The 26,466-nt window shown below is 36.2% G+C and overlaps 1 protein-coding gene across 2 annotated transcripts in view; it reads left to right on the top strand.

Moving 5' to 3' along the window:
* UBE2E2 (ubiquitin conjugating enzyme E2 E2) overlaps nt 1–26,466 on the top strand; it is a 358,437-nt gene that overhangs the window by 307,675 nt on the left and 24,296 nt on the right. For both annotated transcript variants that reach the window (XM_026006426.2, XM_026006425.2), the window contains exon 5: nt 4,506–4,653. In XM_026006426.2, the coding sequence (XP_025862211.1) occupies nt 4,506–4,653 (148 nt within the window). The remainder of the gene's footprint in view (nt 1–4,505; nt 4,654–26,466) is intronic.

The following is a 26,466-nucleotide window of genomic DNA, read 5'->3' as shown; positions in this document are numbered from 1 at the left end:
TGTGGGAGCCTACAGCATTAAAACATAGGAACAAACTACCTGTTTGATTTACTGTGGTTTATTCTTTTTTAAGATTTTTTTATTTATTCATGAGAGACAGAGAGAGAGAGAGAGAGGCAGAGCATAGGCAGAGGTAGAAGCAGGCTCCATGCAGGGAGCCAGACGTGGAACTCAATCCTGGGCCTCCAGGATCACTCCCTGGGCTGAAGGCGGCTGTGGCTGTGGCTGTGGGCTGAGCCACCTGGGCTGCCCTTCGCTCTGGTTTATATATGAATACCTGTTGGGACAAAAGTTAACAAACAGCAAAGTAGATCCTTTAATCAGTATTACAAAACATTCAAGTGTGAAGCATTCTCTGTCCAAAAAATCCACAAGATTCTTTGCAAACTCATGCTTTATTTTTCATCCAACTATACTTTTAATGAAATATCTTCACTTAAAATAGAGAGTCAACAGTAAAACCAACCTAATTAGAAAATGGGCAAAAGACATGGATGAGCATGAATATCCTAAGAAAGAGGGTATCCAGATAGTAAATAAGCACATGAAAAAGTATGGAATTGGGAAAATGCAAATTAAAACCACAATGCAATACCAACCACTACACCCAATCAGAATGCCTAAAATCATATTACACCAAATGCTGGCAAGGATGCAGAGAAACTGGATCATTCTGCTGGTGGGAATATAAAAGGGTTCAACTGCTCTGGAAAAAATTATAAAAAATTATAAAAATTATAAAACTGAGTATGAACTTATCATACAACCCAACAGTTGCATTCTTGGACATCTACCTCAGAGAAGGGAAAACTTATGTTCACACAAACACACACATGTTCATGGCAGCTTTATTTGTGATAGCTAAAAACTAGAAATAATCCATTCAGTAGGTAAACGGTTAAACAAACTGGTACATCCATACCATGGAATACTACCCATCAATAAGAAGGAACAAACTATTGATAGGTGCAACAATTCAGATGAATCTCAAGGTCAATGTGCAAGTAAAAAGAGGTGATTTCAAAAATTGCATCCTATATGATTCCATTTATGTAACATTCTTGAAATGACAGAATCACAGAGGCACAGAGTAGTGGTTTTCAAGAATTAAAGGAGGAAGATGGGAAGGTGACTGTGTCAGTTAAATAGTAGCATAAAGGATGTTTGTGAATGAACTATTATGTATCTTGGCTGTGGTTGTGGTAACAGATATACATGTGATAAAATTGCATAGAAACACGTGTGTACATGAGTGCATATAAAACTGATGATAAATGGAAAAGGTCAGCAGACTATCAGTGTGAGTTTCCTGTGATGATATATTACAGTTATGTAGGATGATGCCATTGGGGGAAAGTGGATGAGAAACATATGTGACCCGTCAGTATTATTCTTACAACATGGTGTGACTGTATAATAATCTCAAAATTAAAAGTGAAAAAGGAGGGAGGGGCATTGAGGCTAAGTAGGAGAGCATGAGGTTTTGGGTCAACAAAGCTGTGTTCAAATTCTGGCTCCTCCACTTGCCAACTGTGCAACCACATGCCAGTTCTTTAACCACTCTGTGACTTCATTTATTTTTTTCCTGCTGTGTTATTGAGATATAATTGGCATAAAGCATTGTATTTATTTTAGGTGCACAACATAATGATTTGATATATGTATGTATGTATTGCAAAATGATTACCACATACATCCATCATCTCACAGAGTTACAGTTTCATTTTAAAAGTAGGTACAATACCTCTTTGAATTATTTTGAGGATTAACTGGCTTCTAGTAGCCAATCAGTATCTGATAGGTTTTTAAAACACTGTATATAAAAGCCACTCATCATTTACATTGGATCATAAAAATATTTTGTCTTTCCATCTAGTAAGCATTTAAAGGAATAGACACACTGATTTCTCTGCAGAATTTTAATATTGTTAGGTATTCTCTATTTCATTAAATTCTGCTCATGTCTCTGCTTTTATAGGATTTACTGTTATTCTTTTCCTTTCCTTAAGCACTCAATAGATGCCTTTCGTCCTTTCTAATTTGTGTATTTGAAACTGTAGATTTCTTTATGATAACTGTTTTAACCAAATTGCAAACTTTGGTATTGGCAGTCCAAACATTTCACTGTCATTCAGTTATAAATGTAGCCAATTTTTTTCCTTTGATCCAAGAATTATTTGAAAAATGTGTTTTTCAGTTTCCCAAACATTTGATGGAGAATTTTTGTGGTCTTAATAATTCTTTGAAATATCTTAAGCTTCCTCTGTGGCTTAGTATGTGATCAGTTTAAATATATGTTTCTTATGTGAATGGAAAAGAATATATATTCTTTGTTAAGTGTGGAATTTCATTTTCATTCAATCCCTTGATTTTGTTAATTTGGTTGTTCCTATTTTCAGTATCCTTACTACATTTTGGTCTGGATGACTTCCGTTACTACAGCAAGATGTCCCTCTGATTGTAGACATGTCATTTTCTCTATAATTTTGCTAAATTTCACTTTTTATATTTTTGGCTATCTTATTAGGTACAACAGTTTCAGAACTGTTACATTTTTCTGATGAGTTGTTCATTTTATCATAATGCAGCAATCTTCTTTATTCATTTTGCCTTAAACATATATTTGATCTGATAGTAATATAGCCACTTAAGCTCTTTTTTTAGTTGGTGTTTGCATAGTACATATGCCCACGACTTAGAATTCAGAGGAAACATTTTTCTCCTCACTTCAGAGCATAGGCTTTCTCCAGCACATGTCTTTGCTATCTCTCCCAGAAGGCATTTTCTTTTCAAGTCCATCCATTTACTGGGATCCCTGGGTAGCTCAGGGGTTTAGTGCCTGCCTTCAGCCCAGGGCCTGATCCTGGAGTCCCAGGATTGAGTCCCACATCAGACTCTCTGCATGGAGCCTGCCTCTCTCTCTGCCTGTGACTCTGCCTCTCTCTCTCTCTCTCTCTTTCTCTCTTTCTCTCCCCCTCTCTCCTCCCCTTTGTCTCATGAATAAATAAAATCTTTAAAAAAAAAAAAAAGCCCATCCATTTACTAAAAGACTAGCTGCTCAAGTGGCCTAATCTATATAAAGCCTCTCAATTCCAACCTCTTGCCACATGTAGACCTAAGATTTCCCCTTTCTCCATGAAGGCGTCAAATCCCAAGCCTCCGTTTTATCAAGACTAGCTATTATTCTTCACTCCCTCCCTCTTCCATAGGTCCCACCCCTGGCAGCTACACTGTCAGCTCATGTGCTTAGTGCAATTCTTGGTTTTCAGTTCTGGCCTCTGGGAAATCTCTGTGCAAATTCAGCTATGCATTTTTTTAAATGTTACAGTTTCCTCAGCATTTTTAGGTATTTGGAGTGTGTATAGAAGAAATGTTAAAGTTATCTATAAGGTCTGGCATGTGGCTAGAAGAACAGGTCTTATTAGGAATACTAATCTAAAAAAAAAAAAAAAAAAAAAGGAATACTAATCTAGCCTGAAAATGGTACTGTGTTGTTCAGTAATTGTAGAAGAATGGATCTGTCCTTTCTGAGTCTTGATTTTATGCAAACTAAGTAAATTGAGTTTGAGTGGGTGCCCTGGTTAGGTGGCAACACCTACAAATATCTGCCATATATTTTTTGGTTCATAGCCATTTTGAACTTAGGATCCCAAAAGACTGGTATTTAAAAAAAAAAAAAAAACAAGATTTTTTTGTATATTTCAACTTAAATGTTTAGAATACTTATAAACATATTATTAATAAATAGTATTAATATCTTATTATTATTTACATAAAACTTCTATAAAACAGAATTTTACCAGAGTTATAAAACCGATTTAGACTTAACTTTTTAATTGAAGTTCTTTTAAAATGTTACAAACATATCTCAAAATTATACCTAAACAAAGTGCAGTGGTAATCTACCTATCATAGGGAAGAGGTAGACTATGTTAATATTATATTCAAAATATAGAATTTAAGGAGGAAAGGATTCATAAATTGTAACTAATATAGTTTCTTTATAAACTTAAGGTATATTATTTACATACATGCCTAATTCATGTTTTTAAACTGTGACAGAGAATAGTATTTATGTCCTTTTTACAACATTCCAGTGCTGTTTTGAACTTTAAAATATACAAGTCCTTAAAAACAATTGGACTCCCAACAAGTTTCCTTTGAAATTTTTATTTTTTGAATTTTTTTCTTTCAAATGTTTTTAGAAGTCACAGTTAGTTTTTCCCTTATGAGCATTCCTACAATTGCACTAAGAGCAAATTCAGTGCCCAGAACATTAGTTAAGTGATAGGACTCTTCATCAAAAGCAAAAGGACATGATTTTGCTATTGGGGTTTAGTTCTCTGTGCCCAGAATGGTTCAAGTTCTAAAATAATGATTTTGTTTATTGATTCTTCTTATGTGCCTGAGGAGAAATTTAAGTATATGGTTCAACTAGTGACCCTTGGAATATTTTGTCTAATAAAAAGTATATCTATTTATAACAACTTTACATTTTCTTCTAGGTTACCTTCCGAACAAGAATCTATCACTGTAATATTAACAGCCAGGGTGTCATCTGTCTGGATATCCTAAAGGACAACTGGAGTCCAGCCCTAACCATTTCTAAAGTTCTCCTCTCCATCTGCTCACTTCTTACAGATTGCAACCCTGGTAAGAGACTTTAAGTCCAATATTGAATTCTTGAATAAGTCTATTCAAGACTTAAATGTCAGACCTTAGTGAATTGTTTACTACCACCACCACCAACACCACCACTACTATTATAACTACTATTATTATTATTGATTTTAAATTTCCATAGTATGTAACTGCTTTCGTTTTAAATTGGGTTTTCTCATTAGTCTTTTTTAAGGCCTATTATTTGCCAAGAAGGAAAGAGCATAGTGTGATAAAAATTAATGAAAAATCAGTTTGGATAGGGAAGTGCATTTAAAGAATGCATTATATTCTGCTGCCAAATAATAATAAAAATTCAAATTGAATAGCTTAATCTTTAATTAGATGCCTACAGAAGATGTTAATTTGAGAAATGTGGGCTATTAAAATCTGATAACAACCAGCAGCACCACACAGACGTGACCTTGTTGGCATTTTAATAACCATGCGTCCTTTCAAGCTAATAGAACAAAAAAGCTGAATGGTTGTCAACTAGGAACTATAACTTTCTAGGAAAACTAAAGAGAGTTTATAGCCAAGCCTTTGTGGCTTGCTAGGGTGCTTTATGCTCAAAGTTCTTATTTTCTGTGTTATACTAAATGTGTGATTATGTGTCTTTGACCAGATTCTCTTAACCAGAAGACAAACCCACTGCCAGTTTTTTACATATTTGGGTTTATTTTGGAAATTACAAAAATCCAAAGGTAGCTACAGAGTTTTCATTGATTTTTTTTTCAATGAGAAATTCTTCTTTGAGTATTTAATTAGTATTGAAGTTCTGTCTTCCACCTTCAGGAATAAACTCACTAGAAGGTGAAGTTTTAGACAAGAGAGAAATGACAAAGGGGAATCAGGGTCTCTCTTAGGATCCTGGCTGGTCTATAAAACATAAAGAAATTATAATCTGTTTGATTTTTGTATGTTACTTATTGTTTAATAGAAATTTTTAAAATAAGGACATATAAAAATATAAAAATACTTCTACCAAAAGGAAAATAAAGTATAATTGTGTAAGATCACTATAAAATGTTTTTTAAATTATTTCATACTTTTACCCCCAAATAGTAGTGAATTTCAGTAATGCTGTACTAATCTAAAACTGAATGACAAATACTGTGTTCTTTCTATCTCATTCCTATTTCAGTCCCATTTGTATGACTATGTATAACTTATTTGGAGGTAATATCATTAAAAAACACTTTTTGTGTGATATAAGGCCTACACCAAGTGGTCCTTCTGGAAATAATGGAACATGGAACTGCATCTGCCTCCTCACTCCCAAAAGAGTACTACCTCTGGGGGTTGCTGAAATTTAGAGGGGAGTGGTATTTTAAGAGAAAATTTATTTTGGGAAGTCAATCACTTAAGAAACTTTTGGCATGAGATCATCATACTGTACACCTTAAACTTAGTGTTTTATGTGAAATATATCTCAATAAAACTAGAGGGAGAAAAGAAAGAAACTTTTGAGACAATACCATTTATAAGGCACTTTTGAGCACTACTTGAATATCCTCACTTCTTACACTTGGAATAAGGTATAATTTCATACTTAGAGAAGAAGCTCTGTGCTGAGAGTCATTCCTTATCCCAGTGATATCTAGGCCTGCTTGGTCTCCCAGTCAGCTGAAATGGGCCTGTCACTCTGAATCAGCTCATATGAGGGAAGCTGTTCTCTGTACAGGTAATCCCTGCTTAATACATTCATCCCACCAAAGCCTTCTCTCAGCAATCAAAACAATTTCTATTTAGTAAATTAGAGTTTTCTTTTGCCAGTGTCTCAGAAAACTACAGATACATTCTGCAAAACAACAAAAATAAAAATCATCCCTGGCTAAAGCAAAATCGCATACATGAAATAAATAGATTTTAAAAATATCCTATTAATGGTAAGAATAAGCCTAAAGGATAAAGAAAAAATAAAGAATAAGCCTAAAGATTAAACCTAAAGTTTTATCAATTTGATGTAGCCCATCTGATAATAGAATATTGTTTGTAAAATATATGGTAACAAACTAATGTTTATTCTTTAGGACATATAAAAATGTTTCCTAATTGGCACATGATATATGTATCTATATGGCACATCACATCACACTTCTAGAGTCTTGAAAAAGAGTTATTTATCTTAAACAAGTCAGAATATCCATTCCTTTGTTTAATGGATTTACTTCACGTTCTTTTCTGGGTCACGTCCAATCTGCAGACTTTTTTCTCCCAGTTTTAACTTTAAACTTCAATCTAATCTATCTTCAAATTATCAAAAATATAAGTTTGATTGAATACAAATAAATAAGATTATCCTATACTGAATCTATAAAGCTGTTTTAACACCAGAAATACTATCAGTTCCGAAGCAGGCTTTGCCTAAGGATATAAATTTAACCAATTTTAAAAATGTTTACTCACTCTTCTCCCTACATATAGTGATTTTTTATTCAATCTTCATACTTATAATTTACGTTTGTCTGTTTTAAGAATTTTGGTCTATTCAGAAATAAATGTTAAATGTTTGAGGGTAGGGTTATACATCCTACTTCATGGTCTTTATAGTTGGCAGTTACAGATTTTAATACCAGCTCCACTGTTAATTAGTTCTGTGACTCATACTGGTCACTTAACTTTCCTCAGACTCCGTTTCTTATCAGAGATAACCATCAGCCCTATGTAAATCACAGCATTCCTATGAGGTATATGTGCAAGCCCTTTGTAAACAGTCATGAACTGTTGTTGGTATCATTTCCCAGAGTATTTAGGACCCCAAATGAACATACATTCAATGGCTGATAAATACCTACTCAGATGAATTTAATTGAGAGAAGAGAGTATTGAATAATCTCTAAATACCACCACCTCAGCACTGACACTCTTGGATTTAAACCCTGGAAAAAAAGCCTAACCTTGAATTAGTAGTCCCTATTGTATTATTTCCTAGGAAGGATTATCTCTCCGGTGACAAAATGTCCAACAGTTACCAGCTGGTTAATGGGTGCACAGGTGATTGTCATGCTGTTCCCAGTGCAGCAGTTTAGGTGGGTCTAACTGCTGACCTTTATAGGGCTGTTCACACTTCACAGTGATGTTTATTGAGCCTGCCAGAGCACTCTTATTTGTCAGACATCACCTGACTGCCAGAGTTTGGCTCTGTCACCCTGTTTGAGGAACAAAGTAGAGGATGATAAGCTCAAAAGGCCAGGACCAACCTTCCAGGCTTTTGGAGTTTCATCCTCCTTTTTTTTTTTTTTTTTTTAAAGATTTTATTTATTTATTCATGAGAGACACAGAGAAGGCAGAGACACAGGCAGAGGGAGAAGCAGGCTCCATGCAGGGAGCCCGATGTGGGACTCGATCCTGGGTCTCCAGGATCACTCCCTGAGCTGAAGCCCGCTGCTCAACCACTGAACCACCCAGGCGTCCCTCATCCTCCTTGGTGAACATGATTTAATCCATGAATTGCTAAAGTTTAGAGTACTAATCAGATTTCCATTTTTCATGGAATGTTATTTGTCAGTGCTCTCTTCTCAAGCGTATACAAAATTTAAGCTCTGTTCTAAGTTAAGATTTTGTCTTTTGAAGTTTGTTTTTGCTGTTTTATGGTTATTTTTTTAACTCTTAGATGTTTATCATATTCTTTATTTGAAGTTTATTATTTAAAATATGCTTATCTTATGATCTTTAGACCTAAAAATAACAGGTATTTTGCCTCAGACAAAATGAACTATCCTGAGAACACTGACAATTATGAGATAAAACAAGCAGCTCAACAGTTTTTCTATACCAGATGCTTTATTTACAGAGTAATTTTCAGAATACTTCTAATCCTTTTTTTTCTGAAAAGTACCTAAATCTAGATGTCATCTGGCATTACTTTATTTATCTCAGTTCTACTTTTCTACCCTATTGCTGTTGCTATCAAAGTGTTATAAACTTATATCATTAAAAAATTATCCCCCAAATATATGGCTTTTATGAGATAATTAGAAATTTTAAAACTAACCATTTGATATTAAGGAGTTATTGCCAGAAATTTTTTGATATAATAAAATAATTTTCATTATAAATTTTTTACATGTCCTTATCTTTTAGAAAAATGGAACTATTTGCAAATAGAGTTCTTTGATATTTAGAATTTGCTTCAAAATAATCCAGAAAGGTTGGAAGTAGATAGGGATGTGGAAGATAGGAAATTGACCATTATAATTGTTGAATGATGGGTGAGGGGTACATTAGGGAGTTTTATTATACTAGTCTACATTTGAATATGTTTGAAATTTTTCATAATAAGGATTTCTTTTTAACTGCCAAAGATGAGCAGCAGTGTAATCTGTAAAAGGTGTGTAATTTGACTCTTGTTGTTTTTTTTTTTTTTTTTAAGATTTTGTTTATTCATGAGAGACAGAGAGAGAGAGGCAGAGACATAACATAGGCAGAAGGAGAAGCAGGCTCCTCACAGGAAGCCTGATGGAGGACTCGATCCCGGGCACCAGGATCACACCCTGAGCTGAAGGCCGACACTCAACCGCTAAGCCACCCAGGCATCCCGACTTGGTTCTTTTGTTCTGTGAGGGAGTCATTTGGGCTCTGACCCTCACCCTGTATATTTCATTCCCCTATCATCTGCCTTCAGACTAAAAGCTGCCTTGTGGTTCAGCCTGGGCCATCAAGGTCGTGCATTCATACAACCATGAAGTGTTTATTGGCCACCCTTCACAAACAGGCAGAACTACACAGGCCAGGTCAAATGAAAATGCTCTGAGCATACTCACGAACATCAGCACTCCAAGATGGACGAGCTCTTCCTCCTGCTTCCCAGCACCTTCCAAATAAAAATCAAGTATTGGTTTCTCCCATTCTTAGATTTATGCATATCTTTATTAGAACAACAAATAGGACCAAGAATGGCAGCTAATTTACCCTCAGCCTTACACATTGATTAAGCTGAGGGTGAGCACAGCTGCAGTTTTATTGGTAAGAACTTTATTCTTCTCAAATGGACTGAGCAAATGGAAAGAAGAATTTGCTCCCATTGGCTCTTTTATAGTATTCTGGAAAAGGTTGGATTCTCCATCACAGCCATTTGTTTCAGATCACTTATGACCCATTTTTTAAACAGCTGATACAATCCTTATCCATAAATTGTCTCAGATACCTAACTTTGATTGTTATTAATTGCTTGTCTTTGACCTAGTTTGATTATATAATAAATTGTGTTACTGAACATGAAAATTTTATAATTGATAGTGACTGCTAGGGGGGATGGGGACCAGAAAGTAGAATTAATTATTTCAACATAGGCGTGTTTGTGTAAATTATTTACACTAAGTCTTTGAGTTATTAGACTGATGAAAGGTACAATAAATGGATTTTTTTAAGATTTTATTTATTCATGAGAGACACAGAGAGAGAGGCAGAGACATAGGCAGAGGGAGAAGCAGGCTCCCTGTGGGAGCCTGATGCAGGACTTGAACCCAGGACCCTGGGATCACAGCCTGAGCCAAAGGCAGACACTCAACCACTGAGCCACCCAGGCATCCCAATAAATGTATTTTTAAGAGGATCCTGCTGTCTACTAATAGTAGCATGAACCTGGCTTCTACACATCCTACTCAGCTATACTTGAGAACTAGCAACAAACAGTTTCTTTAACTGAAATTTAGATAAAGCTGTGAAAACAATAAGTTTACCTGTTTATTATGGACTGTTGTTGATGTCAGGTCTTAGCAGGAATGCAAAACTCTTTTTTTTTTTAAGACATTAAATATGGGAGCATAGACATAAGGTTTCTCCTAATGCCTATGACATTTTTAAAAGTGAGAAAATTAGGAAGTAAAAATATATGGTACAACATATATCTAACTTCAAGCTGTTTTCTTTGTGAAGAATTGGCTTTCTTCTAAAATGTCACAATGATAAATTCCAGAAGTCATTCTAATCAGTGCTTCCAAATGTGGATATAGATAGGCTATAATTCATAGTCATTTAACTTCTCTGACACCTTATGTAAAGGAAAGCTATACTTTTATGTAGGTTGTCAATCTACCTCGTATTTTAAAAACCAGGAGAGTAAGTAAAGTCCAAAAAAATGTATAAAGGACTTTGGGTTCTAACTCAGTATTATCTGTAGAATTCTGGCACACTGCCCCCTCTTGCACCACAGGTCCCATCAGCTTCCTCAGATCTGTTTGGAAATATGGATTCATATGTTTTATGAATTAAAGAAGTTTCACAGAAGTGATTCTGTACCATTATACATTTGGTTTAAAAAGGGGGGGGGCGGGGCAGCCCAGGTGGCTCAGCGGTTTAGCGCCGCCTTCAGCCCAGGGCATGATCGTGGAGACCTGGATTGAGTCCCACATCAGGCTCCCTGCATGGAGCCTGCTTCTCCCTCTGCCTGTGTCTCTGCCTCTCTCTCTATCTCTCTCTCTGTCTCTCGTGAATAAAAAAATTAAAAAGTACCAGTGGCTCAGTCAGTTGAGCATCTGACACTTGAATTCAGCATTTCAGCTAAGGGCATGATCTCAGGTTCATGGGATGAAGCCCACAATTAGGCTCTGAGGTCAGTGCAGAGTCTGCTTGTCCCTCTGCCCCCTATGCCCCTTCCCCTGTTTGCTAATGGGCCCCTCTCTTTCTCTCTATCTGGAATGAATGGATGAATGAATGAATGAATGAATGAAATTTTTAAGTATGGATTCTGGTTACTTATATATTTATAAAATGTGTTTCCCTACCATGTCATTCTGTAAAAGGAACTCTAGTTATTTTACAAGAGATACTACTATATAATAATGTAATAACACTAAAAGATCCAGTTTTATGGACTTTATCAAAGTATCATGATTTTCTAGAAAACACAGAATGAGAAAAGAAAGCTAAAATTATCTGATCATGAGTTTAGAATTTAGGTTGCCAGGTAATGAAACAAGTAAAAAGAAGTTGAGTCAGAGTTGCCAGGAAAGGATTGGTAGCTTCAGTATAGAGGGGAGAGATGATTGCATGACAAAGCAGGTATCCTAATTAAACCCTTGATATTTCTGCTTTGTGTAGGTAAGTCTTTATTTAGTATAACAATCAGTTTGATATCTTTCCTGAACATCCAGTTTGCCTAGGTTAAAAAGAATATTAGCTGTTTATTATTTTTTTATATATCATTGTCCAAAAATGCTGATATACAAAAACTTTACTTTCTTAAGTACGTCTATCTCCTTGGTAATATGATTCTTTTAAAGATGGTAAAAACTATACCTTACTTGCTGATATATGAGTCACATTCAAAATATGCCTGTAAAAGTTTTACCTTCACATGTCATTTAAAGAAAAGAGCCACTGGAGAAATTGCTCTGTTTTGGTAAAGAAGAAAACACAACCTTGTATTTATCATGCTTATGTTTATTTTTCTCACTGGTTTCCTTACCTCTGATCCAGGAAATAGCTCTGAACCAAGTAATAGCTATGTTACAAACATTCTTAAAGCAGGAAGATGAATTCCTGGGAGAGTAATATATTTTCTGGTTTTGTTTTGTTTGTTTTTTACTACTATATAGTTGTCCACTCATCCTTTGTAGGATTCTGATTGATGTGTACTGTAACAGCACTAAAATCTCATCAGTTTGGTATAATTATATGTCAACTAAATTAGCAATTTTTAAGTGAATTGTAGGAGATTTTAAGTAAATGAAGACCTAATTATGTTTAAGCACATCTAGGAAATACTAGTAAAGTGTTTAAACTAGATGGCTTTAGACTCTACCAAAGATAGGGAAGAAGTGGGATTTTCACATTCATAAAATAGAGAAAATGGTTATAATGAACCTTAATGTATTCCTTACTCAGCTTCAAAACTTATCTTTATTTAAGGTTTGGGTGTTTTTATAGGTTATCAAGGACTTTTTTCAGACAGGATAAATATTCTTAAATGATGTTGCTTCACACTATTAACTTTCATGACAACCCTTTTTAAAAGATATAATACAGTAAACTTCAGAATAGGTCACTGCATTAGAATTATGAAAGGTGCCATATGTGTCGCTGTGGAAAGTAGCAGACTGGTAGTCAGTATTCTTTTTAGGAGAAATGAAGGTAAATTATTTAAACAACACATGCAAATAGGTATATTTTAAATCATAACAATATACTGTTTTAATACGGAATTTGAGAGTTCTGAAACAAAATAATAAAAATCCTCTAATTGTCCAGCGATTTACTTGTGTGGACAAAAGATCTGGATGATTGAATAACATGTTGCCTTTTTAATTTGGATATTAAAGGTCATGTTTTGGGAGAAATATTATAATTGTGGAAATATGAAGAATTAGTATAACCCTACTAATTGTCTGAGTCTGAGACCCTTAATTACCAAGCAGCTATCTTTATATTTCCTTACTTTCTAAAAGCCTTCCATTTTAGTAACTGGCTTGGGGCAAGGTGCTTCCAGTAACAACACTCACAATAATTCTTACTTAAAAAAGAGGATGCTACTGACATGTCAGACTAATTAGTAGTGTACACAACAGCAATAACTTCTTTCTTTTTTCCTACTCCTTATAGTTGTCCTATAAGAGATCCTGAAGCTTATTGCTTCTTGTGGGTGTTGAATTTTTGGTCATGTTCTATTGGTGTGGAATTTGTGTAATAAGCAATATAAGGAGTTCTTTAAGCTATAGGCATATGTTTCTGGGAAAAAATCATAAATCAAAATGTTTTAGATATATTTTAAAAACCTCCTGTTTAAGAATATCCTCTGGAGAAACCTATTGCCAAATAAAGCACTTATAAGCTTGAATAATAAACGCCCCAATTTATCTTTTCTTGAAAATAGAAGGGTATTTTTCCCCTAATTCAGTGCTGCCATCCCTCTGAGAGCATTTCCCCAAATTAGTCATATTTTTTTGTAATGTTCAAGTGCTGAGGGCAAGTTACAAAAACCTATTTAACTGTGTGCCTGTCAGCAGGTATGGGTAGTACCTTATAGGGCAACTGCTTGCACCGGTGAGGTGCATAACCTTTTATACAGAGCATTGTGGCCACATGCATACTCCAGCGACTGACTTTCTGTCTAGACTGGCTCTAGTGATGGAAACATGTTCATACACAGTCTAATTCAAATACATAGGGGGAAGTTAGGACTAATGGAGACCTAGAGGAGATGTTTATAGTTTATCTAGCTTTGAGCATTAGATTTTTATAAGACAAGCTTTAGAAAAGATCGCTCAGCTACAGTGCATGAATAGTAAATAACCCTGCTACACTGGGGGAAAAGGCACATAAGAGTGCCAGCCACTCCTGCTCCTCTCTAGGAGGATTCATCTACCTGAGGAATGTCTACAGTTTTATATAGGCAAGGGGCTGATAGGGCTGGTGTAGCTTAACATTAGCCTTACTCAGAATGGTTCCATTCCTACAGAAAATGCATCCTTTCAGTAGATTCACATTCAGAATATTGTGGATAGCTTTGAGTTCATCACATCTGAGTTCAAAATAATCTGTGTCCAATTTGGTGAAAATTTTAAGTGAAAGGTTACTTGTTGCGGGCGGGGGGAGGTTTTCATTTGCTTGTTTAATTCTCTGGAAAGGTGATTTAAAGTTGCAGTTATCATACTAGACAAAGGAGCCATTGATTTAAGCTCCTTTGGGAGTTACATTTGGGGAACTCTGGCTATGTTGCATATTCATAGTTTTCATGGTGGCACAAGGATATCTTAAAGGTTAAAAAAAGGGGGGATCTAGATGTACTCCTTGAATATGTCTCGGTATTGGGTTTTCTTTTTTTCAAAATGAAAGTATCTTCAGTTTTTTCTCATAAAAATAATACATGCTTATTAAATTTCTCTTAAATCAACTATCCTTTAAAGATAAGTATTTAATTTTCATTTGAGGCTCTTTGCTCTACAAACTCGAATTTGATGGGACTCAGCAGAGTATATTTGTCAGTTAAGTTTGTCTCATTATAATCTTTGTGTAAATTTAGACACACTGACCTCAATGTTTAGCCCTGGCTTTGACCTGCTTCTGTTTAGTGTTTCCCTATGCATATGGATTGCTCCTTAATTAATATAAATCTAGACATGGGGATTAGCCGTTGCTGCAAGTTTTCTGTTATAAAGTCTCTTGCTGTCCCTGCAACAATAACCTCTAATTTATTGGTTTGGAAGTTGATCTCATTATAAAGCTGCTGTATATATTAATTTATGATGAAAGTTCTCTTCAGTTTACTTTTCAGAAAATGTCATTTTGGGGTTTTCCTTTTTAGAAATCACCAATGATCTCTTTTTTTGTTTAGAGAAGCACTAATAAGAAAATGGGTGGTGTAGATCAGTACTTACCAATTTCTGCCTTCTCCCAAAACTGCCCTCTTCCTCCACTAAAATCAATTAATAAGTGTCTTTCTTAGTTTAAAATACTGCAAATTGTATTAGAGGTGTTTTTATCCCATGAAGTATCTTTAGGTCTTTGGCATCTGATGCTGTTTAGGGGATTGGGCAGAGCTGTTAAAGCTACATGTTTCTTCTGTTGTTGTCAGTGGAAGGCTCTGAAAGCACAAATAAATTGAAAAGTGAAGCAGACTTTTGGCATAAACAGACACCATCCTTTCCTCACATGGGAATGTGTCTTTCACTCAGATGTGTTTACCCAAGGAGTGATTCAAGACTTTCTTTTCCTTACTTGAGGTATTTCTGAAGAGTCAAAAACATTTTGCCCAGATTTTAATTAACTTTTTCTTTATTATTTCTTAAATGAAGATCGTTAAAAGATTAGAAAGATTACAGTGGTGAAAGGGGGCTTAAAAGATTAATTTTTCTCATTCTAGAATAAAAAGGTTTTTTTTTTTTAAGATAGGGAAAGAACTTTGCAAAAATTGTGTATTTCAGGTCAAAAGTCTTTCATAGTCCCCTTAAATAACCTCTCCCAGTTGGTTTTTTTTCCTTTCATTGTTTACAGTTTAGGACCAGTAGTAAGTTTGTCACTCTTTAAAATTAGTCCTCTTTCCTTCCAGAGTCACTTTTTTTTTTTTTTTTGACCATAGCATTCTATTATTATTTGGGTTTATTTACAGCCTCTATCAGGAGAGACATAATTGTGTCAAGCTTTGCTAAGCAGTTTAGTTCCAATGACAAGACTTATTTTTCCTGTGCTTGTTGTCCAGCTGTTCTGTAGTGTCTTGCTCTCCACACAAACAGAAAGGTTTCAGGTGTTACTCCCAGGTAGGCATTTGCCACAGGTGTCTTTTTTATCACTTAAAATATGTAAAAAGTGATGAGATTATTAAATAGCTGATATGGTTCTTGTAATTCTCTTAGATCCTCACTATATGCCACTTTTGAAACTAAATGCTATTTCTTTGTTGGTTAATTTATTTTGCAATTTAGACTTCTGTCTTCATTTAGTCCATATCTATAATGTGGTGGTTTGTTAATACAATAGGTTTGTTATTGGTAAATCAAAGTATTTTAATATTTATTATCAGTAACACCTGTGCCTTGTTTATAAATGACATAGCATGGACTTTATGTTAAGTTTTAAAAGTGAATATATTCTTAAAAATTGGTAACAGCATAAAACACTATAGAGGATGTCGACTGCCTGTTGTGTACTCAGAAGGTCCCTCAGTCTAAAGGCCCTGGTGCTCTGATCTCCTTTCTGTCTTGGTACAATTCCCCACGTGGCTGTCACATTCCCTTTTTCAGGTGACCTTTCATGGAGTACCACCTTCTGAGACCACTAACACCACCCATGCAGCACTGAGGAGCTCCTTCTGTGATCACACTGACTTTTAAAGAATCTTTATGTACAGAGAAACGGTTAATGAAACTATTCTGTATTTTGTTAGTAGTTGTCTAATGTCTTCAGGGACCAGGTGTGGAGACTGGAAGGAATAGTGCTACTCTTCAGGTGAAGCATTAGATTTTTTTCCTTCTGACTGCATATAGAAATAGCCAAAGTAGTGTGAACCACTGGTATCTTGCTTACTTTCTCACATCAGCTTGTTCATTACTGCCTTCTACAGACTGCTTCTTTCACAAATTCCAATAGAAGAAGCAATTAAGAGAAAGAGTGAACCACAAGACCTCATATAGGAAGTAATACAATCCCACATCATTTTTTGAAAGAGATAGATACTAGAATTTCTTATATATAACTGTTTCCCGGCCTTTGTGACCCTGCAATGCTTTCTTACTCATCTTTGGCCTGTCCACATTAGCCCAGGGATTCTTTTGTGCTTTACTTCCTGTGGCTTGTAATATAAGAATAACTGATCAACTGTATGTGTTTTTCAGAGTACATAGGTACAAACTCCAGCTTCACCCCAGGCTCTGATTTGACTCCTCCCTCAAGTCTGCAGGGTATCCTTATCCTCCATAAGAGTCACTGAGCTGGAGCTAATGGCAAAGTGAAATGGACCAGCACATATTTATGTTCTTAGGCCAGAGCTTTGTGGTATATCTATCCTTGGTTAGTCTTTCTCCTTTCTCCCTCTTCCTATTAGCCAGTCTCTTCTCTTTTATCAGTATTTCCAGCCTCTTTGTTTTTCTGCTGCTGCTTCTCTTTATTTTTTCTTTTACTATCCTAATTAGTCACCTGCTACTTTCCCTCTTCTTTTAACCTTTCTTTCACCCAGAGAAATGTTTTTTTTTTAAAAGAAAGAAAAGGATATCCAGACTATTTTTTATTTGTGTTTATTTTAAAGGAGCTTTATTTAGTGTTATCTTTATAACCATATGACTTAGCTTGTAGTGTCTGTTGGCCTAGTATAACCTTGGAATATTCCATTTCACTTCACGTGCCAGACAATGGCTCTTGTCCATCTGGTGTGCCAGGGCAGGAATGGCCCATCAGCTCTCAAAAGGGATATGGTGTCAATTCTGAAAATGTGGCTGAACACTGTGAGTAATGTTGGAGTTGTTGCCATTCTGAGCCAACACATATCTTCCTAATGCCATGCCTTCTTTCTCCAGTTAAACAGTTGCTTTTCTATTTTTTTTTAAACAATTGCTTTTTAAAATGTAGTTTGAAAACTATTAAAGTCCTGTGCTCTGTAAGTAGCATAGTCAAAGCAGTATCACTTGCTTAGGACAATAATCTCATTTTGATGTTCTGAACTTCTTTGTCCTTTTGTTTAGATGACAAGGCTTTAATGAAAATCCTGGGTTAGTCTGTAGTGTAAGATGGTTTATGTTATATAGCTCTAAGCTGTTGCCCCTCACAGCATATATGCCTGACTTCTCTAATAGTGACATACCTTCACATGCATGCATCTTTTCAGCAAACCTTATGATGTCCCTTGTTAGATTGACCAGTATCAGATACATCATGAGCACAATGAAGTTTGTACCTTGCCACGTTAAAAAAGATGAAGTCAAAGGAGCTAAATTTTAGTGAGTTTTGAAGATGTCAAGAAAACTAGAGTGTTACTGCCTAGCTCTTTCACTCACTAGATAAATTGTGCCCTCGTTTGCAAACTGAAGACCATATTTCTGACCCTGACTATCTTGCAGCATTATTATAAAGATAAAGTGCTGTGTATAGACCTCTGTAAACACTTTGAAGGCTCGGAGTATCCTTGTATGGAATGTATTGAACTGAAGGCCTGTATTAGCTCTGCAAGATGCAATAAACCTGGCCTTTGAGATATCTAAAAAAGCCATTTTGTTTCTTCCACAAAACCTTTAAATGGATTATTCAGTTTTGTGAGTTTGGAATTTCATATGTGATGGAATTCACCTTCTTGAAGGAAAACTAATAGGAAAAATGAATTGTAATTCAAAATTGACTTCATGATTTCAATTTGCTTTAGGTTCCTATCCTTAAAAATCTAAAAAATTTACAACTTTAATGTTATCTTCTGTCATCTATAAAATGAAGCCTGCTTCTTTATTCACAGCACACAAGGTGCACAAATTTATGCCCATCTGTATGCAACCCCATCTAGCCAAAGGCCTTCCCAAGAAACATTGCCTTATTTCAAGTCAGCCAAGCCTTTTTAAACCTTTAAACCCACTCCTCTTGTTCCTTTGCTCTTACCGTGTATATAATATGTCTTAGATCCAAAGACAGTTTGAAATTTGTCAGGATATTGTATCAGATGACAGACTTCTGAAGTTCAGAGACTATGTGTAGCTTAGGTAGAAACAAAACCTAGCTATTTTTAGCCAGGTTTAAGGAAATTTAATTACTGAACTAGATATACTTTATTATCTGGATTGTTTGTAATGTTTTTGAAATATGGCAGAGTGGACTTCTGCTTCTGGCCATGAAGAAATAACAGGATTAGATTTATACTCTTACCTTAACCAACTAGAAAACCAGACACTGAACAACAGGCAGCCCAAGACCAAGATCCCTGAGAGAAGAGAAACAAATGAAATGAGTCTCACACTTGCCCCAGCTAACTGCCTAGAGGTAGTTTCCAGGCTGCAGTACAGGGAAGAAGAAACCAAAGAGAGCGCCCAATGGTCTCACTGGGTAGAGGAGATAGAGATAGGGACGACCTAGGTGGCATAGGGACAGAGACCCAGAGAAGAGGGACTGTAAAGAGAGAAACTGAAAAGGGATCCCCTCAAGTCTTTGGCTAAGTTTAGATTTCTGCATATGTCAGAAGAAGCCACTTGGGGCCAGGGAAAGAATCTGCACAAAGCAGTAGGCTGAATAATTCCTAGAGCTTACACAAGGCTCTCTGTGAGTGGAAAGACTTCACAATAAGCAGGAATTTAAGTACTCCTCAGAAGATACTGCCTTAGTAGTAGGGGTGTATTAGCTCTACCCTAAAGGCTACTCCCAACCTACACTAACAAATTTAAAAGCAAACTTGAAGGGATCAAACTTTGCCTAAATAAAAACATGCTAGAACAGAGTACAACATTCTTTTTTTTTAAACATTTTTTTAAATTTTTATTTATTTATGATAGTCACACAGAGAGAGAGAGAGAGAGAGAGGCAGAGACATAGGCAGAAGGAGAAGCAGGCGCTAAACTGCTGCGCCACCCAGGGATCCCCAGAGTACAACATTCTTTAAGGGAAAACAACAAATTCCAAAACCCAGCAATGTAAAATTCAGTGCTGTACATCCAATAAAATATTATTGGGCATTTTAAAAGCAGGAAAATAGAATCCATACCAGGAGAAAAATTAACCCATGGTACCAGATGCAGAAATGACAGAGATGATGGAATTAGTAGGCAAGAATGCTAAAACAGTTATTATAAATAAATTCCATATGCTTAAGATAGAGTATGTGACGCCTGGGTGGCTCAACGGTTGAGCATCTGCCTTCAGCTCAGGGGATGATCCTAGTCCCACATTGGGCTCCCTGTGAAGAGCCTGCTTCTCCCTCTGCCTATGTCTCTGCCTCTCTCTGACTCTCATGAATAAATAAAATATTTTTTTAAAAAAAGAAAAAAAAGGTAGAGGAAAACACAGACCTGATGAGGAGAAAAATATGAAGATGGAAATAAAACTTCTAGAGATAAAAAATGCATTATCTGATGTTAAAATTCCATTGGATGGGATTAACAGCAGATTGCATACAGTGGAAGAAAGATGAACAATGAGAGTAAACGTAGTGATAGAAACTATCCATAATAAAGCAAGAGAAATAAAAGCCTTAATAAAATGAACAGAGCCTCAGTGAGCTGTGAGATGACATCAGGCTATTTAACATACTTGTAATTGGAGTCCCAGAAAAGTAAGTCAGGAAAGAAAAAAAAAGTTTTAAAAAATAAAGGGAGGAACCTCCAGTAAAAGAACTACAATATTTGCCTTCCCTCCTAAAACAACCAAAAGACAGAGACAAAATATATAAAACAATAGTTTTCAAGACATGAGGCTCAGGCAGTAAAGGTCAGTGATCCCTGATACATGGGGAAACCATGTGAGCTCTAGGCTACTGAGAGTTTTAGTCTATAGTGCTAGAAAGGGAACCCAGGTGGACACCAGCATACTAAGTTGAGCAAACAGAACTGAGTCCAAGAAAATTGAGGTAGTGAGAGTTCATAAGGCATACTACAAAGAGGAAAGAACTACATGCACAGAGGGAACCTCAAATATCTGCAGAAAGCACCCCTTGAGTATTTTTCAGAGTGGGGATCACATGCATACAAGGACATTACCCAAGTTTAGGGAAAGAACTGGTTTGTTCCCCTCTTTGCCACCTTGGTGATGGATGGATTCCCACCCTAGGGCTATGGGGAGTGGCCAAACACACAACATCCAATACTGGACAGATGAGATTTACAGCAGTTTTTTAGTCACTTACATTCTTAGCCTTGTGGATCAAGACATCTTGCAGGGCCTTATGGGGATTGCACGCTGGAACAGAGGGAGCAACCAAGGGCTGTGGGAGGCAGACTTTGTAGTCTCAAGAGTGCAAGCACTCCCTGGTTCCTGGTCCCTGATGTGATTGGCTTGTTTGAATAATCCCACAGCCTGGCAGGAAATTGAATTCCACTACTCAGTGATAAGCAGGAACTGTTTCTGGTGCCCATTGATAAAGAGGGTTACTCAACTCGGGGCTCTTATCCTGAAAGCAGAGCCAGGAAGAGAGTGTGCTGTTAGGCCATTTGAGGCCTTCCTGATTTTCCTGAGATGCTGAGGCAACACATAATGCTGAACCTTAATTTTAGGTCTTTTTTTTTTTTTTTCTTTTTTATTGAGAGAGAGAGAGGCAGGCTCCATGCAGGGAGCCCGATGTGGGACTCGATCCCAGATCTCCCTGGGCTGAAGGCAGCGCCTAAACTGCTGAGCCACCCAGGCTGCCCAACTTTGGGTCTTATACTACAAGAACTATCCTTAAAGGATTAAAGGAAATAGTGCTTTTTCCCACCAGCCAGACTAGAAAAATTCATAATTCATGGAACATGTGGATATACAGGAAGGAATTGCCTTAAATTGTGGAAAATAATTAGTCCTAGACAATGTAAGCACTGCTTCAGTCCACCTACTGGTCATAAAAGCAAAACCAGACAGGATCAAAGTGTCTCCAAGAACATAGCTCAAGAATATCTATAATAATACTGGCTTAGTCAGTTAAGCGTCCAACCCTTGATTTCACATCAGGTCATGATCTCAGGGTCATGAGATTGAGCCCTATGTCTGGCTTCATGGTGGGCATGGAATCCAACAGTCAGTCTCTCAAAAAAAAAAAAAAAAAAGAAAAAAGAAAAAAATAATACAAAAATAAAAAATAATTAATTTGAAAAGAGGAATATAAAAATCTGTAGCATCCCACAGCATAAAATCCACAATGTCTGACATTTAAGGATTATCGCCATGCAAAGAAGCAGGAAAAGATGAACATGATAAGGAGTATAAATAACCACTTACTGGAAACTGACCCAGCACTGACACAGATGTTAGAATTAGACTAAATAATGGTTGATAATTTTCTGAATTTGATGAGAACTTTAAACACACGTATCAAAGAAGCTTGATCAATCTCAAGCAGAAGAAAACCACATGAAGAAAACCACACCCAGGCACATTATATCAAATTGCTGAAGAATGATAAAGTGAAATTCTTAAAAGCAGTCCCCTCTAAGAAATGGTCGTTTTATTAAAAGAAGCAAAGATAGTAATGACATCGTCTATTGAGAAACTGCACAAACCAGAACATGGTCAAACTACATCTTTAAAGTAAAAAAGGAAAGACTATCAACCTAGAATTTTATACCCAGTGAAATATTTTTCAAAAAACATATTTCCAATAAAACATACCAAAGCTTATGCAGATTCTAAAGTAAAATTTGGCAGTGGAAAAGGCTTGTATAAGATAAAAGATTTTTTAAAAAAGATAAAAGATAAAAACCAAGATAAAAAACAAAAACATAAAAAAGATCAACAGATTTGATTATGTAAAATTTCTTTAATTCCATATGGCAAAAATACCATAAGCTGTTCACAGCAATCTTGCAACATATATAATGGACAGAGAGTTAACATGCCTAATAGAAGAAGAGCTATAGATCAACAGGTGAAAAACGAGCAACCCGGTAAAAGATTGGGAAAATGATCTAAGCAAACAAACAGCAAAATACAACCAAGAAACATTGGAAAATATCCTCAAACTCTAATAAATACCAACTAAAATAAGATTTCTCTTTTTTTTAATCACTGAATTGACAAAAATGAAAAGATTAATAACATTCTCCATAGGGAGGGTGCTGGGAAAGGCACATTTATACACTGATTTTTAGGAATATAAATTGGGAGGCACCTGGGTTGCTTAGTGATTGAGCATCTGCCTTTGGCTCAGGTTGTGATCCGGGGTCCTGGGATTGAGTCCTGCATCAGGCTCCTCACGGGGAGTCTATCTCTCCCTCTGCCCATGTCTGTGCCTCTCTTTCTCTGCGTATCTTGTGAATAAATAAATAAATAATAATTTAATTTTCTAAAAAAGAATATAAATTAGTACTACCTTTTTTTGAGGATAATTTGGAGGCACCTGTCAAAATGTAAAATGCACATATTTCTGACCAGCGGTCTCACTTCTGGGAATCCATCCTGTAAAAATACAAGTGCTCATGAGTATATGTACAAGGAATACTCCACAACATTATTTATAATAGCAAAAAATTAGGGAAGTTCTTACTGTCCATCATTCAGGAATGGTTAAATAGATGTTCTGCAGCCCTGAAAAAGAAAAGAAGCAAATCCACAATAGTATGTAGTTTGATCTATTAAAAAAATTAAGCCAACCATTCACACATAAACACCCTCACACACACGTTTGACTATAAAATGCATAGAATTTAAAATTTTTATATAATTAAAAATTGTTTTAAATAAGTATTAGGAAATTAAAATGAGAAAGCCTAAAGTTAAATTTTAGCTGATGAGGGGATCCCTGGGTGGCTCAGCGGTTTAGCGCCTGCCTTTGGCCCAGGGCACGATCCTGGAGTCCCGGGATTGAATCCCACGTCAGGCTCCCGGCATGGAGCCTGCTTCTCCCTCCTCCTGTGTCTCTGCCTCTCTCTCTCTCTCTATCATAAATAAATAAATCTTTAAAAAAAAAATTTTAGCTGATGAAAGAGCAATCTTTTAAGTTAGCTTCTGAAGCATTATTAGTTTTTAATTAGTATTTTCAAATTTATCCAGGTCTTACCTTCATGTAAAGTAAATGCTTAAGAATTGATGAGTATGTCTTTTGATTTGATTAATAAAAACCAAATACCATATGTTAAATCAGGCAGAAACTTATGTTGTGGTAGAAAGATGCAAATAACTAAACTTACAGTAAAGTTGTTTCCAGACTGTACTTTGTGAATGTTCTCTGTACTTCTTTATAGTTTCAAAGCATCAGCCTGTTTCCCTCCACTCAAGTCCCTGATGATTCATTCCTAAAATGATGAAGTTTCCCCCCGTGTCTTGAGGAATAATTTTTTATGCATAATTAGTTATGTGTGTATTTACTGCTTACTTGTACTATGTTAATTTACAGAGCCTTAGAAACTCATTAGGAAATAAAAATAACATTTCAGAATTAAAGGAGAATTAATTTCCACTTTTTTCAAGGGGTTTTAGTAAAGAAGTGTTGCTTCAGCTCCTCTTTGATGTCAGCAAAGTGATTTCTAGAGGTAGTACCCTCTTGAGAACAGGGGAGCATAGGAAAAGGCATCATCTTTCATCTACTAGGCATCAGGGAAAAATGTAACCTTCTTGTTTCTTCTGTGATCTTCCTAATAGAAATCAGGATGCTTTTTGAGAAATTTTAATTTTTACTTTTAAAATGTGTATTGTATGTTTATTTTAGTGTATCGTTTCATTGACATACATTGCCTTTGTAGTAATGATCAACTGAAAGATAGGATGGAAAAATTTTTTTAACACCAAGAAGGAAATTTTCAAATGGCTGTGACGTTTTCTTCTTCAATGTTCTCTAGTCTAATGTTCTTTAAATAGTTGTAGAGGCAGTAGGTATAAGGAATTTAAGTAGTCAAATAAATGATAACATTATCCCCCCTGCTGTCATCCCACCCCAACCCCTCCACCCCCCCCACCTCCAGACAATCTATTTACAGTGTAGATTTTCTATTTGACATGGCCCAGGAGATAAAAATTAAGTCTGACTTCATGTCTTAATTATGAATCCACATGACCACAGGTTCTCACCAGCCACCATTTAATGACTTGGCTGCCCATGAAAACAAATGTTTTTTATGATGAGGAAAAAACTTACACCAAGATCTAAGCACATCTCAGTTACAGTATCAAAGCAAGGAGATTGCATGTGGAGCATTGCCTAAACCAAAGCAGATCCTTAGGCATCATGCAGACGGCCCCTGGTCACTGTCAGGGTCATCACTGGGCTTGAGGGGGAAGGAAAATATCCTATAGGTTGTCCCTTAGGAAGCCCTAAAATATTGCTCTTCAAGAATCACCATCCAGGGGCACCTGGGTGGCTCAGTGGGTTAAGCATATACCTTCGGCTCAGGTCATGATCCCAGAGTCCCGTGGTCAGGCTCTGCTCTCCAGGGAGTCTGCTTCTCCCTCTCCCTTTGCCTCTGTCCCTGCTGTGCTCTCTCACCAGCACTCTCATGAATAAATAAAATGTTTTAAAAAAAAAATCACTATCCAACAAGTATGCATGCACTTAATGCCACTGAATTGTACCCTTGAAAATGTTTAAAATGGTAAATCGTATGTTATGTATATTTTACCACAATAAAACAAATTGAAAGAATCACCATCCACTTTGTAAAAGCAGCTGGGATACCAAACAACTAAACCTAAAGACTGAGTAAGTTTGACCCAGGATGGGAAAGACAGGAATGTTGAGCTTGAGCAAGACCTCTCTGCCTGCTGATGCAGCTGAAATGAAATGAATGCAGCAGCATTAACACCCAGACTGCAGTGAGGGTAAGAAATAGCTAGTAACTTCTCTTTTTCTTCTGCCAGGGTTGGCAGTGATAATGATAATGAATACGGTGATAACAGCAACAGCTTGCTAATTTTGAGCCTACTGAGTTCTAGGCACTGTATTCAGTGCTTCTCATTAGTTTTCTCATTTAATCCTCTCAGCCACCTTATGAGGTGGACACTGATGTTATCTGCTTTTTGCAGGTGAGAAAATGGACTTAGTACTGTTAATTCAAGGGGTAGAAGCATGGAATGGGGTATGGGGTACAGTAACTCCACTCTTTCTCAGTCATCAGACTCCCTTACCAGGAGTCTCCCTAAATAGCCAAACACATTAGACTCAAGAGGTGAACACAAGACATTCCACTGCCCTTCCATCTGCCCCAAACAAAGGTGCCTTATCTCACTGAACACCCCCCCCCCCCATTCAGAGGACCCTAGCAATCTGTACAAAAGAGATCATGAAGAGAAAGAGGAAAACTCTGTGAGCAAGGTTCTAGAAGCTGGTTTAAGACAAATCACCCTCAAATAAGGCATTGTTCTTAACTGGTTTATTCATCACCAAAGTCTATTGTAACACACAGGCACATTTTATAATGTACACATTATTCAAAATTTCCTCCAAGAACATAGTTTTAATTGTGGGCTCAGGATTGCCTGGCCTAGGGTAAGGTAGAAGAAACTACCTTTGTAATTCTGAAGGACTTCAGAACCTTTATACAGACAGGAGTGATGTGTAAGTGCTCCCTGCATATATTCTGTGTAGCATCTGTTTTCTTCTGTGTTTAGTAGTACATCTGCCAATATTGACATCTGGTGATTATAAGGTTCCAATATCTTTTCCAAGGTACCTCTAGCTACAGGATATCTTGCTTGGCATTGTAACAGCATTCTGCAAGTCTCTCTTATTTTTTTTTTTTTAAAGATTTTATTTATTTATTCATGAGAGAGAGAGAGAGAGAG

Source organism: Vulpes vulpes, chromosome 11 (assembly GCF_048418805.1).
Source record: "Vulpes vulpes isolate BD-2025 chromosome 11, VulVul3, whole genome shotgun sequence".
Lineage (NCBI taxonomy): Eukaryota > Metazoa > Chordata > Mammalia > Carnivora > Canidae > Vulpes > Vulpes vulpes.
The sequence above is the reverse complement of the archived record's forward strand: the minus strand, read 5'-3'. Positions and strand labels throughout refer to the sequence as shown.